The sequence below is a fragment of the Sebastes fasciatus genome, chromosome 22 (assembly GCF_043250625.1).
Source record: "Sebastes fasciatus isolate fSebFas1 chromosome 22, fSebFas1.pri, whole genome shotgun sequence".
NCBI lineage: Eukaryota > Metazoa > Chordata > Actinopteri > Perciformes > Sebastidae > Sebastes > Sebastes fasciatus.
This window is the reverse complement of record NC_133816.1, coordinates 26,311,733-26,331,732: the sequence shown is the minus strand read 5'-3', so window position 1 is coordinate 26,331,732 and position 20,000 is coordinate 26,311,733. Positions and strand designations below refer to the sequence as shown.

At 45.1% G+C, this 20,000-nt stretch overlaps 1 protein-coding gene and 1 long non-coding RNA gene across 6 annotated transcripts in view; one reads left to right on the top strand and one right to left on the bottom strand.

Moving 5' to 3' along the window:
• The window catches only part of LOC141761172 (ephrin type-B receptor 4b-like), a 23,161-nt gene extending 9,476 nt beyond the window's left edge, over positions 1-13,685 (bottom strand). Inside the window, exons 1-13 of one of the 4 annotated variants that reach the window (XM_074624484.1) lie at positions 12,743-13,685; positions 5,944-6,014; positions 5,723-5,865; positions 5,258-5,627; positions 4,623-4,785; positions 2,601-2,756; positions 2,338-2,486; positions 1,518-1,740; positions 1,024-1,157; positions 728-893; positions 319-412; positions 124-179; positions 1-37 (exon numbers count right to left, since the gene is read on the bottom strand). The exon at positions 1-37 is cut by the window's left edge and continues 77 nt beyond it. In XM_074624484.1, coding sequence (XP_074480585.1) covers positions 1-37; positions 124-179; positions 319-412; positions 728-893; positions 1,024-1,157; positions 1,518-1,740; positions 2,338-2,486; positions 2,601-2,756; positions 4,623-4,785; positions 5,258-5,627; positions 5,723-5,865; positions 5,944-6,014; positions 12,743-12,842 — 1,862 coding nt within the window. In that variant the 5' untranslated portion in view covers positions 12,843-13,685. Of the gene's footprint in view, positions 38-123; positions 183-318; positions 413-727; positions 894-1,023; positions 1,158-1,517; positions 1,741-2,337; positions 2,487-2,600; positions 2,757-4,622; positions 4,786-5,257; positions 5,628-5,722; positions 5,866-5,943; positions 6,015-12,742 lie in introns of all 4 variants that reach the window. The other 3 variants (XM_074624483.1, XM_074624487.1, XM_074624486.1) reach the window with 3 other exon arrangements.
• The window catches only part of LOC141761174 (uncharacterized), a 27,225-nt gene that overhangs the window by 1,993 nt on the left and 5,232 nt on the right, over positions 1-20,000 (top strand). The window lies entirely within an intron of this gene.

The window sequence follows — 20,000 nt, the reverse complement described above, 5'->3', positions numbered from 1 at the left end:
TCCTCGTACGTAAACGGGTCGATGTACACCTTCATCGCTACGAAAATGACACCACATCATCAACATCATCACCATCACCATCACCATCACCACCATCATCATCATCAGTGAACAGTAACTCACTCTGTCCCATCTGGTAGTGTCCACTCTTATCACTGATGTCTGAGTCCTTCAGTCTCCTGCTGAGAGAGAGACAGACAGACAGACAGACAGACAGACAGACAGGATTCTTTATTTCCCAGGAGACGCTCACACAATACCACACTCACCCCCCCCCAGGGTTCTACTGTTCTGCAGCATCCTCCATCACTTTCTTACCGGTAACAGAACACAGCGACGATCGCCACGGCGATGAGCAGCAGCATCCCCACGGAGACGAGGACCCCCGTCACCGCCAGCCGAGAACCCACACCTTCAGGAACACACACAGGTAGAGAGCCAGGTAGACAGACAGGTAGACAGCCAGGTAGACTAACAGGTAGACAGACAGGTAGACAGCCAGGTAGACTAACAGGTAGACAGACAGGTAGACAGCCAGGTAGACAGCCAGGTAGACAAACAGGTAGACAGACAGGTAGACAAACAGGTAGACAAACAGGCAGGCAGACAGGTAAACAGGTAGACAGACAGACAGACAGGTAGACAGACATGTAGACAGGTAGACAAACAGGCAGACAGGTAAACAGGTAGACAGACAGGTAGACAGACAGGTAGACAGCCGTCTTACCATCAGGCAGCGTGTTGAAGTCGCTCGCCGCGCTGAACGTTCCGTATCCGGCCTGCGAGCGAGCGCGGACCTGCACCTGATACTGCACCGCCCGCTGCAGCCCCGTCAGCACCACCGAAGAAGACCTGCTGGATACGTACTGCCACTGACCCGCCTCCTCGCCGTCCTGACGGGGGCGATGATGACATCAGCAGTGACATCACAGTCCATCATATGAGCACTGTGTGTGTGTGTGTGTGTGTGTGTGTGTGTGTGTGTGTGTGTGTGTGTGTGTGTGTGTGTGTGTGTGTGTGTACCTTGGGGCTGTAGCGGATCTGGTAGTCCAGGATCTGGTTCTGGTTCTGGTTCTGCAGAACTGGAACGTTCCACTCTAAAGACAGACTGGACTCTGAGGCCGCCGCCCTCCTCAGACCGGACACAGGAGGAGGAACTACACACACAAAGACGTATCACGACTTTACTCAACTGTATTTCTTTAACTCTTCTCTAAGTACTACTAAGTACTACGACTCGTGTACTTGTACCCGGTATGTGTTGTGTACTACGACTCGTGTACTTGTACCCGGTATGTGTTGTGTACTACGACTCGTGTACTTGTACCCAGTATGTGTTGTGTACTACGACTCGTGTACTTGTACCCAGTATGTGTTGTGTACTACGACTCGTGTACTTGTACCCAGTATGTGTTGTGTACTACGACTCGTGTACTTGTACCCAGTATGTGTTGTGTACTACGACTCGTGTACTTGTACCCAGTATGTGTTGTGTACTACGACTCGTGTACTTGTACCCAGTATGTGTTGTGTACCGTCTCTGCTGGTGGTGACGTTGACCCCGTCGGAGGCCGGCTCTGATTGGCTGAGAGCAGAGACGCCGTTCAGGGATTGGATGGTGAAGGTGTACTTGGTGTGTGGGCGGAGCCCCCACACGGCGACGCGGCGCTGAGTCAGACCGCGCTGAGCCGGCCGGTACAGAACGCTGTCATCACACGGAGAACAGGAACCCACCAATCCCTGGACAGGAGACAGGAGGGGGCGGAGTCAGGGGAGGAGACTGGAGGGGGCGGAGTCAGGGAGGAGACGGGAGGGGGCGGAGTCAGGGAGGAGGCGGAGTCAGGGAGGAGACTGGAGGGGGCGGAGTCAGGGAGGAGGCGGAGTCAGGGAGGAGACTGGAGGGGGCGGAGTCAGGGAGGAGACTGAAGGGGGCGGAGTCAGGGGAGGAGACTGGAGGGGGCGGAGTCAGGGGAGGAGACTGGAGGGGGCGGAGTCAGGGGAGGAGACTGGAGAGGGCGGAGTCAGGGGAGGAGACTGGAGGGGGCGGAGTCAGGGGAGGAGACTGGAGGGGGCGGAGTCAGGGAGGAGACTGGAGGGGCGTCTGGTTCTGTTCTAACTGGTCTCTGTGGTTTTGGTCTATCTGGTCTAGTGGTTCTGGTCTAGCTGGTCTAGTGGTTCTGGTCTAGTGGTTCTGGTCTAGCTGGTCTAGTGGTTCTGGTCTAGTGGTTCTGGTCCAGCAGTTCTGGTCTAGCTGGTCTAGTGGTTCTGGTCTTACTGGTCTAGTGGTTCTGGTCTAGTGGTTCTGTTCCAGTGGTTCTGGTCTAGTGGTCCTGGTACCTTGGTGGAGGAGGCGGTCCCACAGATGGAGCAGAGGACCCGGTAGTCCAGGTCTCCTCGTCCTCCTCGGTCCAGCGGCTCGCTCCACTCCAGAGTCACCGAGGTGTCGTTGATCTGACTCACAATGGAGCGGGGAGCAGAGGGGGGGCCTGGGGGTCAGAGGTCAGAGGTCAGAGGGGCCGTGATGATGTCACAGCGACATCATCTGTTGCATGATGGGAAATGGAAGGACTAGGAGTCAGGGAGAAGAAATGAAGTCTTACTTGTGCAGGCGGCGTGCGGCGGGTCGGAGTCAGGTCGGTGGTTACCGGGGAGACACGGGCAGTAGGCGGAGCCAGGGATCCGAGTGTCACTTCTGGCTGGACACGGGCTACACCCACCTGGACCAGAACCCGCCTTAAACTGACGGGACGGACACGCTGCAGAGACACAGGGTTAGCATTAGCATTAGCATCACTCCACCAGACTCCTAGTTAAATTAGGAACATTTAAGAACTCCACCAGACTCCTAGTTAAATTAGGAACATTTAAGAACTCCACCAGACTCCTAGTTAAATTAGGAACATTTAAGAACTCCACCAGACTTCTAGTTAAATTAGGAGGATTTAGGAACTCCACCAGACTCCTAGTTAAATTTAGGAACATTTAAGAACTCCACCAGACTCCTAGTTAAATTAGGAGGATTTAGGAACTCCACCAGACTCCTAGTTAAATTAGGAACATTTAAGAACTCCACCAGACTCCTAGTTAAATTAGGAACATTTAAGAACTCCACCAGACTCCTAGTTAAATTAGGAACATTTAAGAACTCCACCCAGAGACACAGGGTTAGCATTAGCATTAGCATCACTCCACCAGACTCCTAGTTAAATTAGGAACATTTAAGAACTCCACCAGACTCCTAGTTAAATTAGGAACATTTAAGAACTCCACCAGACTTCTAGTTAAATTAGGAGGATTTAGGAACTCCACCAGACTCCTAGTTAAATTAGGAACATTTAAGAACTCCACCAGACTTCTAGTTAAATTAGGAGGATTTAGGAACTCCACCAGACTCCTAGTTAAATTAGGAACATTTAAGAACTCCACCAGACTCCTAGTTAAATTAGGAACATTTAAGAACTCCACCAGACTCCTAGTTAAATTAGGAACATTTAAGAACTCCACCAGACTCCTAGTTAAATTAGGAACATTTAAGAACTCCACCAGACTCCTAGTTAAATTAGGAGGATTTAGGAACTCCACCAGACTCCTAGTTAAATTAGGAGGATTTAAGAACTCCACCAGACTCCTAGTTAAATTAGGAACATTTAAGAACTCCACCAGACTCCTAGTTAAATTAGGAACATTTAAGAACTCCACCAGACTCCTAGTTAAATTAGGAACATTTAAGAACTCCACCAGACTCCTAGTTAAATTAGGAGGATTTAAGAACTCCACCAGACTCCTAGTTAAATTAGGAACATTTAAGAACTCCACCAGACTTCTAGTTAAATTAGGAACATTTAAGAACTCCACCAGACTCCTAGTTAAATTAGGAGGATTTAAGAACTCCACCAGACTCCTAGTTAAATTAGGAGGATTTAAGAACTCCACCAGACTCCTAGTTAAATTTAGGAGGATTTGATTTCCTGGAGACGGAGAGAGAGACAGACGAGGGAGGAGAGCAGCCTCACAGAGACAATGAGAGACAGGAAGTGACCTTGGCTTCAACAGGATGTGGAAAGTGCTGCCATGATGTCATCACTGCCATCTCCCGCCAAGCGCGCACGCACACACACACACACACAGGCAGCTTAAGCAGAAGTTGACCTCTGACCTTGTCACTCAGCCAGGCTTTCAGACTTTCACCGCCCTCCTCTGTGTGTGTGTGTGTGTGTGTGTGTGTGTGTGTGTGTGTGTGTGTGTGCGTGTGTTAACCAGAAGCAGCGGCGACCCCCCGGCTGGTTGTCGCCCCGCTGTAACACTTCCTGGTTGCAGTCAGCTGACCTCTGACCTCAGAAAGAATAACAGGAAGCTTGGACAACCAAACTGTCTGTGTGTTCGTTCAGCGACACGCCAGCATGACTCGTCCTGATGCAGTCGGAGCGTGATTAAAGGAACGCCATCAAGGTTTAACTCAATGACGGTGCTTTTACTTTGTAAACCCAGTGACAGTGCTTTTATTTTGTTAAATAAATGATATATGTTCTACTGGAGAACGTTCACGTCTCAACGAGTCTCCAGGTGCTTCAAGTCTGAGTCGAGTCAAGTTAAACGACAGTGCTTTTATTTTGTAAACTCACCTCGACAGCGCACGTCGGTCTCGCCGGCCTCGTATCCGGGGCGACAGGCGCAGCTGGATGTCGGCTGCCCCACCCACTGCCCGTCCTCGCCGCAGAGCATGCTGGGGGGTCGCGACTGCTCGCCGGGCGGCGTCACAGCGTTCTCCACACACACACCCTGAGCCTGCAACACACACATGCATTTCAAAATAAAAGCCTGTAAATAATAGAAATGGTGCTATTTAACTATCACAATACTTTTACTTTGTAAACTATATAATGAAGCTTTTACTTTGTAAATGAGGCTTTGATTCTGCGAAAAAAAAGTTCAGTTTTATTTTGTATGCTAAATGGAAATACTGTAGTCACAAAATGATACTTTTATTTTTGTAAATAAATTGATACTTTTATTTTTGTAAATTAAATAATACTTTTATTTTGTAAACAAAACGATAATACTTTTATTTTTGTAAAATAAATGACAATACCTTTATTCTATGAACTAAATGATGAAGCTTTTATTTTGAAAAACAATAACAGTAACTCTATGTGGAGGCGATTTTGACCTTTCAAAATAAAACCTGTTACTGTGTGTCTGTGTTTTTTGGCGTCCCGGGTACTGAGCCCGGCCGTTACCGTGGATACGGGGCGGTTACCTGCTCCACCAGCGAGTGCGGGACGGTTTCGGGGAAGGAGGCGAAGGCGCGGCTGAGGGGCAGGCACTTCCTGTAGAAGACGCGTACGGAGAGCAGCGCCATGCAGGCGCCCTGACTCTGGAAGGCCAGGTAGAGCCCCGCCCCCCGCAGAGGCTCCAGGCGCAGCAGCTTGAGGTTGGAGCGCTTCTCGCCTCGCCTGGACGCGTCGATCAGGTGGTCCGACGCCACCGTGGCCACTTTGACGTACGGGTTCTCCATCCAGGCCGGGTGGGCGGGCGTGGCCTCGTCGGCGTCGGACTGGTAGTAGAACAGGTTGAAGGTCTCTTTACAGTGGCGCTGGTTGAGACTGGAACACTCCATCATGCTGAACCTGAGGGAGTATTGATCACCGATCAGTACCCGATCAGTACCCGATCAGGACCCGATCACACAGAACACAGCCGATCTGAAGGTCAACCAACCTACCGAATCTCCACGTAGAGCGTGGTCGCCGCCCGCCGTGGGATCCAGCGGGTCCTCAGCCAATAGGAGGACGGACTGTTGGGCGTGCAGATCTCATACGTCCGCACGCTGTTGGACTCGTCGTCCACCGCGCTCACTTCCTCCCACTGCAGAGAGGGACAGCGGTTAGCATGCTGCATTGAAATCAATGGTAAATGTTAGCGGGGAGCTAACGGACCGAGTACCTGAGGATCATCAGACGGGTGGCTCGTCCACCGGAGGTCAGACGTCTCCAACCGGGTGTTGACCAGCACCTCTGAGAGACAGACAGGTAGAGACAGAAAGGTCAAAGGTCAGACGTCTCTCAGGTGTCCTCCCTACAGCATCATCACAGGTTCAGGTGTCTGATGTCCCGCTGCACCTGAACACCTCTCAGTGATGTCATGGTGATGTCATGTGATCAGGGCTGGTATTCAGCCTCAGTACTTCTAAAGGTACTCACAGAGAGTACTAAATACTGTCATCTACTCACCATGACACCATCTATATATATATATATATATACACACACACATATATATATATGTGTGTATATATATATATATATGTGTGTGTATATATATATATACATATACACATATATATATATATACATATACACATATGTATATATACATATACACATATATATATATACATATACACACATATATATATATATATACACACACATATATATACATATACACATATATATATATATACATATACACATATATATATATACATATACACACATATATATATATATATATATACACACATATATATACATATACACATATATATATATATACATACATATATATATATATGTGTATATATATATGTATAAACTGGAAAAACAAAGTAGTAAACTTGTGTTTGGTGGATTATTTCTCTGTTGTATCAATGCTAATGGTGATGCTAATGCTAATGGTCATTGTATTCTACATGGTTGAAAGCCTGTTTATTTACCTTCACAATGATGTCACACTTGTAAGGATCATGTATTTGTGGGATGAGCAGCACAGCTGATGATGTGGGTAGTGCCCAAGAACAATGTTCCAAAATGCTCTGCCGATGGTAAACAGTGTATTCTCATAAGGCTACCAGGAAGCCTGCAATGACTGCCCTTCACCGTCAGGCCCGTTGGCGCTGGTGTCTCCAACACAGACAATGGAACCTGAACATGTGGGGGAATGTCATGTTCAGTGATGAGTCCAGGTTCTGTCTGTTAAAGTTGGAGGGCAGGTCAAAGTATGGAGACGACGTGGAGAACGCTATGCTGATTGTTGAACCGATGGAGTAACAGCTTTTGGTGGGGGCAGTGTCATGGTGTGGGGGGGGGGGGGCATCTCCCTCACTGGCAAAACAAGGCTTGTCATCATTGAAGGCCATCTCAATGCAGGGAGATATCAGGATGAGATTCTGCAGCCAGTGGTGATCCCATATCTCCACAATCTGGGACCTAACTTCATCCTCCAAGAAACAACGCCCCCCCCCACAGAGCCAGGGTTATCACAGACTACCTCCACAATGTGGGAGGAGAGAGAATGGAACGGCCTGCCAAGAGTCCACACCTCAACCCAGTTCAACATGTGGGATCAGCTTGGGCGTGCTGAACGTGTTAGAGTGACCAACACAACCACGCTGGCTGACCTGCAACCAATCCTGGTTGAGGAATGGAACGCCATCCCACAGCAACGTGTGACCAGGTTGGTGACCAGCATGAGGAGGAGGTGCCAGGCTGTTGTGGCTGCGTATGGATCTTCCACCTCTACTGAGGCTCCTGACGGTGGATTCAATCAATCAATATGTCTTGTTTGTTCCTTGTTACTGATAGAGAGTTCAATCATCCACCAAACAACTCACAACAAGAGTCAACACCAACAGGAGAATACACTGTTTACCATCGGCACCGGGGCTCCCCACATCATCAGCTGTGCTGCTCATCCCACAAATACATGATCCTTACAAGTGTGACATCATTGTGAAGGTCAATAAACAGGCTTTCAACCATGTAGAATACAATGACCATTAGCATTAGCATCACCATTAGCATTAGCATCACCATTAGCATTGATACAACAGAGAAATAATCCACTGAACACAAGTTTACTACTTTGTTTTTCCAGTTATTATATATATATATATATATATATATATACACACATATGGATACACGTCTATCAATCTGAACTAAACAACTTCACTGAATACACACATACAGACTCTATGGATACATACTGTATATATATATATATATACACGTTACTAATCAACATCACAGCCTGAGACTATTATATCTCACTGTGTTTTAGATGCTTTTAGAAACCACACACACACACACACACACACACACACACAGTGTGTCTTATATAAACATCCCACCGGCGTTGCCGTGGTAATTTCCGTGTCCTCGTCATGCACTCTTATCAGCAGATACCCTGTTTATAGTGTGTGTTACTGTGTGTGTGTGTGTGTGTGTGTGTGTTACTGTGTATGTGTGTGTGTGTGTGTGTTACTATGTGTTACTGTGTGTGTGTGTGTGTGTGTGTGTGTGTGTGTGTGTGTGTGTGTGTGTGTGTGTGTGTTACTATGTGTTACTGTGTGTGTGTGTGTGTGTGTGTGTGTGTGTGTGTGTGTGTGTGTGTGTGGTCTCTAATACCAGCTGATGGTCTCAGTGAAGTGAGCCTTTAACTCAGAGTCTAGATGGAGGTAGGTAGATTGGTAGGTAGGTAGATAGATAGGTAGGTAGATAGATTGGTAGGTAGGTAGGTAGGTTGGTAAGTAGATTGGTAGATAGGTAGATAGATAGGTAGGTAGGTAGATTGGTAGGTAGGTTGGTAAGTTGGTAGGTTGGTAGGTAGATTGGTAGGTAGGTAGATAGATAGGTAGGTAGGTAGATTGGTAGGTAGGTTGGTAAGTTGGTAGGTTGGTAGGTAGATTGGTAGATAGGTAGATAGATAGGTAGGTAGGTAGATTGGTAGGTAGGTTGGTAAGTTGGTAGGTAGGTAGATTCATAGATAGGTAGATAGATAGGTAGGTAGGTAGATTGGTAGGTAGGTTGGTAAGTTGGTAGGTTGGTAGGTAGATTGGTAGGTAGGTTGGTAAGTTGGTAGGTAGGTTGGTAGGTAGGTAGGTAGGTAGGTTGGTAGGTAGATAGGTAGATAGATAGGTAGGTAGGTAAGTTGGTAGGTAAGTTGGTAGGTAGGTAGGTAGGTAGGTAGGTAGGTTGGAAGAAAGGTAGGTTGGTAGGTAGATAGGTAGATAGGTAAGTTGGTAGGTAGGTAGGTAGGTAGATTTATAGGTAGATAGGTAGGTAGGTAGATAGGTAAGTTGGTAGGTAGGTAGATAGGTAGATAGATAGGTAGGTAAGTTGGTAGGTAGGTAGGTTGGTAAGTTGGTAGGTAGGTAGGTAAGTTGGTAGGTAGGTAGGTAGGTAGGTAGGTAGGTAGGTAAGTTGGTAGGTAGGTAGGTAGGTAGGTAAGTTGGTAGGTTGGTAGGTAGGTTGGTAAGTTGGTAGGTAGGTAGGTTGGTAAGTTGGTAGGTAGGTAGGTTGGTAAGTTGGTAGATAGGTAGGTTGGTAAGTTGGTAGGTTGGTAGATAGGTAGGTTGGTAGGTTGGTAAGTTGGTAGGTAGGTAGGTTGGTAAGTTGGTAGATAGGTAGGTTGGTAAGTTGGTAGGTTGGTAGATAGGTAGATAGATAGGTAGGTAAGTTGGTAGGTAGGTAGGTTGGTAGGTTGGTAGGTAGGTAGGTTGGTAAGTTGGTAGGTAGGTAGGTTAGTAAGTTGGTAGATAGGTAGGTTGGTAAGTTGGTAGGTTGGTAGATAGGTAGATAGATAGGTAGGTAAGTTGGTAGGTAGGTAGGTTGGTAAGTTGGTAGATAGGTAGGTTGGTAGATCTAGTCTACCAGCAGGTAACTAAAAGACCAACATCTTACAGGAAGAAACGTCACAATATTTAGAGAGAAAATCTAAATAACTCAAGAAAAAAGTTGAAATATTTTGATTAAAGAAAAGCAGAATGAAACTGAACATTAGAGACAACAAGTTTTAACATTCCACTAATATGTGATGAACAGAACCGAGGAACCAACTGGGACCAGTTTAAACTGGGTTAAACTGGGTATAAAGTGAGTATGGACCAGTATTAAGTGAGTATGGACCAGTATTAAGTGAGTATGGACCAGTATAAAGTGAGTATGGACCAGTATAAAGTGAGTATGGACCAGTATAAAATGAGTATGGACCAGTATAAAGTGAGTATGGACCAGTATTAAGTGAGTATGGACCAGTATAAAGTGAGTATGGACCAGTATAAAGTGAGTATGGACCAGTATAAAGTGAGTATGGACCAGTATAAAATGAGTATGGACCAGTATAAAGTGAGTATGGACCAGTATAAAGTGAGTATGGACCAGTATAAAATGAGTATGGACCAGTATAAAGTGAGTATGGACCAGTATAAAATGAGTATGGACCAGTATTAAGTGAGTATGGACCAGTATTAAGTGAGTATGACCAGTATAAAGTGAGTATGACCAGTATAAAGTTAGTATGACCAGTATAAAGTGAGTATGGACCAGTATAAAGTGAGTATGACCAGTATAAAGTTAGTATGACCAGTATAAAGTGAGTATGACCAGTATAAAGTTAGTATGACCAGTATAAAGTGAGTATGGACCAGTATAAAGTGAGTATGACCAGTATAAAGTGAGTATGGACCAGTATAAAGTTAGTATGACCAGTATAAAGTGAGTATGGACCAGTATAAAGTGAGTATGACCAGTATAAAGTTAGTATGACCAGTATAAAGTGAGTATGGACCAGTATAAAGTTAGTATGACCAGTATAAAGTGAGTATGACCAGTATAAAGTTAGTATGACCAGTATAAAGTGAGTATGACCAGTATAAAGTTAGTATGACCAGTATAAAGTTAGTATGACCAGTATAAAGTTAGTATGACCAGTATAAAGTGAGTATGACCAGTATAAAGTTAGTATGACCAGTATAAAGTGAGTATGGACCAGTATAAAGTGAGTATGACCAGTATAAAGTGAGTATGGACCAGTATAAAGTTAGTATGACCAGTATAAAGTGAGTATGGACCAGTATAAAGTGAGTATGACCAGTATAAAGTGAGTATGGACCAGTATAAAGTGAGTATGGACCAGCATAAAATGAGTACGACCAGTATAAAGTGAGTATGGACCAGTATGGACCAGTATAAAGTGAGTATGGACCAGTATGGACCAGTATAAAGTGAGTATGGACCAGTATAAAGTGAGTATGGACCAGTATAAAATGAGTATGGACCAGTATAAAGTGAGTATGGACCAGTATGGACCAGTATAAAGTGAGTATGGACCAGTATAAAGTGAGTATGACCAGTATAAAGTGAGTATGGACCAGTATGGACCAGTATAAAGTGAGTATGGACCAGTATGGACCAGTATAAAGTGAGTGTGGACCAGTATAAAGTGAGTATGGACCAGTATGGACCAGTATAAAGTGAGTATGGACCAGTATAAAATGAGTATGACCAGTATAAAGTGAGTATGACCAGTATAAAGTGAGTATGGACCAGTATAAAGTGAGTATGGACCAGTATGGACCAGTATAAAGTGAGTATGGACCAGTATAAAGTGAGTATGGACCAGTAAAAAGTGAGTATGGACCAGTATGGACCAGTATAAAGTGAGTATGGACCAGTATAAAGTGAGTATGACCAGTATAAAGTGAGTATGGACCAGTATGGACCAGTATAAAGTGAGTATGGACCAGTATAAAGTGAGTATGGACCAGTATAAAGTGAGTATGGACCAGTATAAAGTGAGTATGGACCAGTATGGACCAGTATAAAGTGAGTATGGACCAGTATAAAGTGAGTATGGACCAGTATGGACCAGTATAAAGTGAGTATGGACCAGTATAAAGTGAGTATGGACCAGTAAAAAGTGAGTATGGACCAGTATGGACCAGTATAAAGTGAGTATGGACCAGTATAAAGTGAGTATGACCAGTATAAAGTGAGTATGGACCAGTATGGACCAGTATAAAGTGAGTATGGACCAGTATAAAGTGAGTATGACCAGTATAAAGTGAGTATGACCAGTATAAAGTGAGTATGGACCAGTATGGACCAGTATAAAGTGAGTATGGACCAGTATAAAGTGAGTATGGACCAGTATAAAGTGAGTATGGACCAGTATGGACCAGTATAAAGTGAGTATGGACCAGTATAAAGTGAGTATGGACCAGTATGGACCAGTAGGGACCAGTATAAAGTGAGTATGGACCAGTATAAAGTGAGTATGACCAGTATAAAGTGAGTATGGACCAGTATGGACCAGTATAAAGTGAGTATGGACCAGTATAAAGTGAGTATGGACCAGTATGGACCAGTATAAAGTGAGTATGGACCAGTATGGACCAGTATAAAGTGAGTATGGACCAGTATAAAGTGAGTATGACCAGTATAAAGTGAGTATGACCAGTATAAAGTGAGTATGGACCAGTATGGACCAGTATAAAGTGAGTATGGACCAGTATGGACCAGTATAAAGTGAGTATGGACCAGTATAAAGTGAGTATGGACCAGTATGGACCAGTATAAAGTGAGTATGGACCAGTATAAAGTGAGTATGGACCAGTATGGACCAGTATAAAGTGAGTATGGACCAGTATAAAGTGAGTATGGACCAGTATAAAGTGAGTATGGACCAGTATGGACCAGTAGGGACCAGTAGGGCCCAGTAGGGACCAGTAGGGCCCAGTAGGGACCAGTAGGGACCAGTAGGGCCCAGTATGGACCAGTAGGGACCAGTAGGGCCCAGTAGGGACCAGTGTGGCCCAGTAGGGACCAGTAGGGACCAGTAGGGACCAGTATGGCCCAGTAGGGACCAGTAGGGACCAGTAGGGCCCAGTACGGCCCAGTAGGGCCCAGTACGGCCCAGTAGGGCCCAGTACGGCCCAGTAGGGCCCAGTAGGGTAACTCACCCTCTTCGGCCCGGCAGCAGGTCAGTAGTAGCAGTAGCAGCCAGCAGGAGGAGGTCCGTCCCGGGGCCACAGGGACCCGCAGCCCCCTCTGCACCTCCATCCCACCCGGAACAACCAAATCCAGACCCGGTCAGACCCGAACCCGACCAGTCCGTCCAGAACCGATCACACCTATCGATCACCGATCACTGGCCGTCAGCTGGGCGCGCTCTCAGCCGGGTGCACGCGCCTCATTGAAGCCCAGAGAGTGAAGGAGCCGCTGGTTCTGGTTCTGGTGTCGCTTGTTCTGATTCTGGTTCTGAATCTGGTTCTGGTTCTGGTTCTGGTTCTGGTTCTGGTTCCGGAGGAGAAAGAAGCAAAAAAGTTTCCAAGATGGACGCCTGGGACCTTCGAACCTTCGAAGCTTCGAACCTTCGAACCTTCGACCCTCTGGACCCGGAGCAGGAGAAGTTCCCACAACACGCAGAAGTTCCCGGAGGAAGATCCGCTGGAGCCGGGCTGCTCTCCGGAGGTCCCCGGGTCTTCTAGTCCTCCTCTCGGCTCCTCTCGGCTGCTCTCATCGCTCCATTCCTCCAGAGGACCGGAGGACCGGAGGACCGGCGGGGCGCGGCGGCTGCGAGGCCGGAGAGGAGCTCTGAGAGGCGGCCTGCGGAGCGGAGACGGGTCGGTGGGGGTCCGAAACAAACACACTTACAGGCCCGAACCCGGATAGAACCCGGTGAACAGCTGAGGTTAACCGGACCGGTCAGCTCGGGTCAGCTCGGTTCTGTTCGGTCCAGCTCGGTTCTGCTCGGTTCTGTTCGGTCCAGCTCGGTTCTGTTCGGTCCAGCTCGGTTCTGTTCGGTCCAGCTCGGTTCTGCTCGGTTCGGATCAGAACAACAGAGAAAAGTTGAGAGAAAAGCAGCCGGAGGCCCCGCCCCCTCAGAGACACGGTGTCAGGTTACACCGAGGCCCCGCCCACTCCGAGCCCTCTGACTGGCTGTCCGAGCTGTCACTCACCTCAGGGGGGCGGGGCCTGAGGCTGAGTGACAGGCTGCTGTGAAGGAATGTGTCTTTTTATAGAAATAATAAATCACTAACACATATAATAAAACATTTACACATTTATTTACACAATTATATAAATACAAAATCATTTACACATATAATAAATCATTTACACATATAATAAAACATTTACACATTTATTTACACAATTATATAATTAAATAATAATCTACACAATTTTTTACACAGTTATAGAAATAATAAATGTAAACATCTCTAGCATTTAGTATATTTATTACAAATAAATAAACTAAAAACACCAAAAATGAATCAGAGTGTTTACTCACTCATCTGTGTTTATCTGATCTCTACTGAACTCTACTGAACTCTACTGATCTCTACTGAACTCTACTGAACTCTACTGATCTCTACTGATCTCTACTGATCTCTACTGAACTCTACTGATCTCTACTGAACTCTACTGATCTCTACTGAACTCTACTGATCTCTACTGAACTCTACTGATCTCTACTGATCTCTACTGAACTCTACTGATCTCTACTGATCTCTACTGAACTCTACTGAACTCTACTGATCTATACTGATCTCTACTGAACTCTACTGATCTCTACTGAACTCTACTGATCTCTACTGATCTCTACTGAACTCTACTGATCTATACTGATCTCTACTGAACTCTACTGATCTCTACTGATCTCTACTGAACTCTACTGATCTATACTGATCTCTACTGATCTCTACTGATCTCTACTGATCTCTACTGAACTCTACTGATCTATACTGATCTCTACTGAACTCTACTGATCTCTACTGATCTCTACTGATCTCTACTGATCTCTACTGAACTCTACTGAACTCTACTGATCTCTACTGATCTCTACTGATCTCTACTGATCTCTACTGAACTCTACTGATCTCTACTGAACTCTACTGATCTCTACTGAACTCTACTGAACTCTACTGAACTCTACTGATCTCTACTGATCTCTACTGAACTCTACTGAACTCTACTGATCTCTACTGAACTCTACTGAACTCTACTGATCTCTACTGATCTCTACTGAACTCTACTGATCTCTACTGAACTCTACTGAACTCTACTGAACTCTACTGACTGCATCTATAACACTTCTTCTCTTTCTGTTTCTATTTCTACATTTAATCACCATCTTCTATATTCTATAGATCTATATAGAACACAGTAGAACACAGTAGAGTAGAACACAGTAGAACACAGTAGAGGAGAACACAGTAGAGTAGAACACGGGAGAACACAGTAGAGTAGAACACAGTAGAGTAGAACACAGTAGAGTAGAACACAGTAGAGGAGAACACAGTAGAACACGGGAGAACACAGTAGAACACAGTAGAGTAGAACACAGTAGAACACAGTAGAGGAGAACACAGTAGAGTAGAACACGGGAGAACACAGTAGAGTAGAACACAGTAGAGTAGAACACAGTAGAGTAGAACACAGTAGAGGAGAACACAGTAGAACACAGGAGAACACAGTAGAACACAGTAGAGTAGAACACAGTAGAACACAGTAGAACACAGTAGAGTAGAACACAGTAGAGGAGAACACAGGAGAACACAGTAGAACACAGTAGAGTAGAACACAGTAGAGTAGAACACAGTAGAGGAGAACACAGTAGAACACAGGAGAACACAGTAGAACACAGTAGAGTAGAACACAGTAGAACACAGTAGAACACAGTAGAGGAGAACACAGGAGAACACAGTAGAACACAGTAGAGTAGAACACAGGAGAACACAGTAGAACACAGTAGAGTAGAACACAGGAGAACACAGTAGAACACAGTAGAGTAGAACACAGGAGAACACAGGAGAACACAGGAGAACACAGTAGAGGAGAACACAGTAGAACACAGGAGAACACAGTAGAACACAGTAGAGTAGAACACAGGAGAACACAGTAGAGTAGAACACAGGAGAACACAGTAGAGTAGAACACAGGAGAACACAGTAGAACACAGTAGAGGAGAACACAGTAGAGGAGAACACATTAGAACACAATAGAGGAGAACAGTAGAACACAGTAGAACACAGTAGAGGAGAACAGAGTAGAGGAGAACACATTAGAATACAGTAGAGGAGAACACAGTAGAACACAGTAGAACACAGTAGAGTAGAACACAGGAGAACACAGTAGAACACAGTAGAGGAGAACACAGTAGAGGAGAACACATTAGAACACAATAGAGGAGAACAGTAGAACACAGTAGAACACAGTAGAGGAGAACAGAGTAGAGGAGAACACATTAGAATACAGTAGAGGAGAACACAGTAGAACACAGTAGAACACAGTAGAGTAGAACACAGTAGAGTAGAACACAGTAGAGGAGAACACAGTAGAACACAGTAGAGTAGAACACAGTAGAGTAGAACACAGTAGAGGAGAACACAGTAGAGGAGAACACAGTAGAGGAGAACACAGTAGAGGAGAACACATTAGAATACAGTAGAGTAGAACACAGTAGAGGAGAACACAGTAGAGTAGAACACAGTAGAGGAGAACACATTAGAGGAGAACACAGTAGAGGAGAACACAGTAGAGGAGAACACAGTAGAGTAGAACACAGTAGAGGAGAACACAGTAGAGGAGAACACATTAGAACACAGTAGAGGAGAACACATTAGAACACAGTAGAGGAGAACACAGTAGAGGAGAACACAGTAGAGTAGAACACAGTAGAGGAGAACACAGTAGAGGAGAACACAGTAGAGTAGAACACAGTAGAGGAGAACACAGTAGAGGAGAACACATTAGAACACAGTAGAGGAGAACACAGTAGAGGAGAACACATTAGAACACAGTAGAGGAGAACACATTAGAACACAGTAGAGGAGAACACAGTAGAGGAGAACACAGTAGAGGAGAACACAGTAGAGTAGAACACAGTAGAGGAGAACACAGTAGAGGAGAACACAGTAGAGGAGAACACAGTAGAGTAGAACACAGTAGAGGAGAACACAGTAGAGGAGAACACATTAGAACACAGTAGAGGAGAACACAGTAGAGGAGAACACAGTAGAGGAGAACACATTAGAACACAGTAGAGGAGAACACAGTAGAGGAGAACACAGTAGAGGAGAACACATTAGAACACAGTAGAGGAGAACACAGTAGAGGAGAACACAGTAGAACACAGTAGAGTAGAACACAGTAGAGTAGAACACAGTAGAGGAGAACACAGTAGAGTAGAACACAGTAGAGGAGAACACATTAGAATACAGTAGAGTAGAACACATTAGAACACAGTAGAGTAGAACACAGTAGAGTAGAACACAGTAGAGGAGAACACAGTAGAGTAGAACACAGTAGAGGAGAACACAGTAGAGGAGAACACATTAGAATACAGTAGAGTAGAACACAGTAGAGGAGAACACAGTAGAGGAGAACACAGTAGAGGAGAACACATTAGAACACAGTAGAGGAGAACACAGTAGAGGAGAACACAGTAGAGGAGAACACATTAGAACACAGTAGAGGAGAACACAGTAGAGGAGAACACAGTAGAGGAGAACACATTAGAACACAGTAGAGGAGAACACAGTAGAGGAGAACACATTAGAATACAGTAGAGTAGAACACAGTAGAGGAGAACACATTAGAATACAGTAGAGGAGAACACAGTAGAGGAGAACACAGTAGAGGAGAACACAGTAGAGGAGAACACAGTAGAGGAGAACACAGTAGAGGAGAACACAGTAGAGGAGAACACATTAGAACACAGTAGAGGAGAACACAGTAGAGGAGAACACAGTAGAATACAGTAGAGTAGAACACAGTAGAGGAGAACACATTAGAATACAGTAGAGGAGAACACAGTAGAGGAGAACACAGTAGAGGAGAACACAGTAGAGGAGAACACAGTAGAGGAGAACACAGTAGAGGAGAACACAGTAGAGGAGAACACAGTAGAGTAGAACACAGTAGAGGAGAACACAGTAGAGGAGAACACATTAGAACACAGTAGAGGAGAACACAGTAGAGGAGAACACAGTAGAGGAGAACACATTAGAACACAGTAGAGGAGAACACAGTAGAGGAGAACACAGTAGAGGAGAACACAGTAGAGGAGAACACATTAGAACACAGTAGAGGAGAACACAGTAGAGGAGAACACAGTAGAGGAGAACACATTAGAACACAGTAGAGGAGAACACAGTAGAGGAGAACACAGTAGAGGAGAACACATTAGAACACAGTAGAGGAGAACACAGTAGAGGAGAACACATTAGAATACAGTAGAGTAGAACACAGTAGAGGAGAACACATTAGAATACAGTAGAGGAGAACACAGTAGAGGAGAACACAGTAGAGGAGAACACAGTAGAGGAGAACACAGTAGAGGAGAACACAGTAGAGGAGAACACAGTAGAGGAGAACACATTAGAACACAGTAGAGGAGAACACAGTAGAGGAGAACACAGTAGAGGAGAACACATTAGAATACAGTAGAGTAGAACACAGTAGAGGAGAACACATTAGAATACAGTAGAGGAGAACACAGTAGAGGAGAACACAGTAGAGGAGAACACAGTAGAGGAGAACACAGTAGAGGAGAACACAGTAGAGGAGAACACAGTAGAGTAGAACACAGTAGAGGAGAACACAGTAGAGGAGAACACATTAGAACACAGTAGAGGAGAACACAGTAGAGGAGAACACATTAGAACACAGTAGAGGAGAACACAGTAGAGGAGAACACATTAGAACACAGTAGAGGAGAACACAGTAGAGGAGAACACAGTAGAGGAGAACACATTAGAACACAGTAGAGGAGAACACAGTAGAGGAGAACACAGTAGAGGAGAACACATTAGAACACAGTAGAGGAGAACACAGTAGAGGAGAACACATTAGAATACAGTAGAGTAGAACACAGTAGAGGAGAACACATTAGAATACAGTAGAGGAGAACACAGTAGAGGAGAACACAGTAGAGGAGAACACAGTAGAGGAGAACACAGTAGAGGAGAACACAGTAGAGGAGAACACAGTAGAGGAGAACACATTAGAACACAGTAGAGGAGAACACAGTAGAGGAGAACACAGTAGAATACAGTAGAGTAGAACACAGTAGAGGAGAACACATTAGAATACAGTAGAGGAGAACACAGTAGAGGAGAACACAGTAGAGGAGAACACAGTAGAGGAGAACACAGTAGAGGAGAACACAGTAGAGGAGAACACAGTAGAGGAGAACACAGTAGAGTAGAACACAGTAGAGGAGAACACAGTAGAGGAGAACACATTAGAACACAGTAGAGGAGAACACAGTAGAGGAGAACACAGTAGAGGAGAACACATTAGAACACAGTAGAGGAGAACACAGTAGAGGAGAACACAGTAGAGGAGAACACAGTAGAGGAGAACACATTAGAACACAGTAGAGGAGAACACAGTAGAGGAGAACACAGTAGAGGAGAACACATTAGAACACAGTAGAGGAGAACACAGTAGAGGAGAACACAGTAGAGGAGAACACATTAGAACACAGTAGAGGAGAACACAGTAGAGGAGAACACATTAGAATACAGTAGAGTAGAACACAGTAGAGGAGAACACATTAGAATACAGTAGAGGAGAACACAGTAGAGGAGAACACAGTAGAGGAGAACACAGTAGAGGAGAACACAGTAGAGGAGAACACAGTAGAGGAGAACACAGTAGAGGAGAACACATTAGAACACAGTAGAGGAGAACACAGTAGAGGAGAACACAGTAGAGGAGAACACATTAGAATACAGTAGAGTAGAACACAGTAGAGGAGAACACATTAGAATACAGTAGAGGAGAACACAGTAGAGGAGAACACAGTAGAGGAGAACACAGTAGAGGAGAACACAGTAGAGGAGAACACAGTAGAGGAGAACACAGTAGAGTAGAACACAGTAGAGGAGAACACAGTAGAGGAGAACACATTAGAACACAGTAGAGGAGAACACAGTAGAGGAGAACACAGTAGAGGAGAACACATTAGAACACAGTAGAGGAGAACACAGTAGAGGAGAACACAGTAGAGGAGAACACATTAGAACACAGTAGAGGAGAACACAGTAGAGGAGAGAACACAGTAGAGGAGAACACAGTAGAGGAGAACACAGTAGAACACAGTAGAGGAGAACACAGTAGAGGAGAACACAGTAGAGGAGAACACAGTAGAACACAGTAGAGGAGAACACAGTAGAGGAGAACACAGTAGAGGAGAACACATTAGAA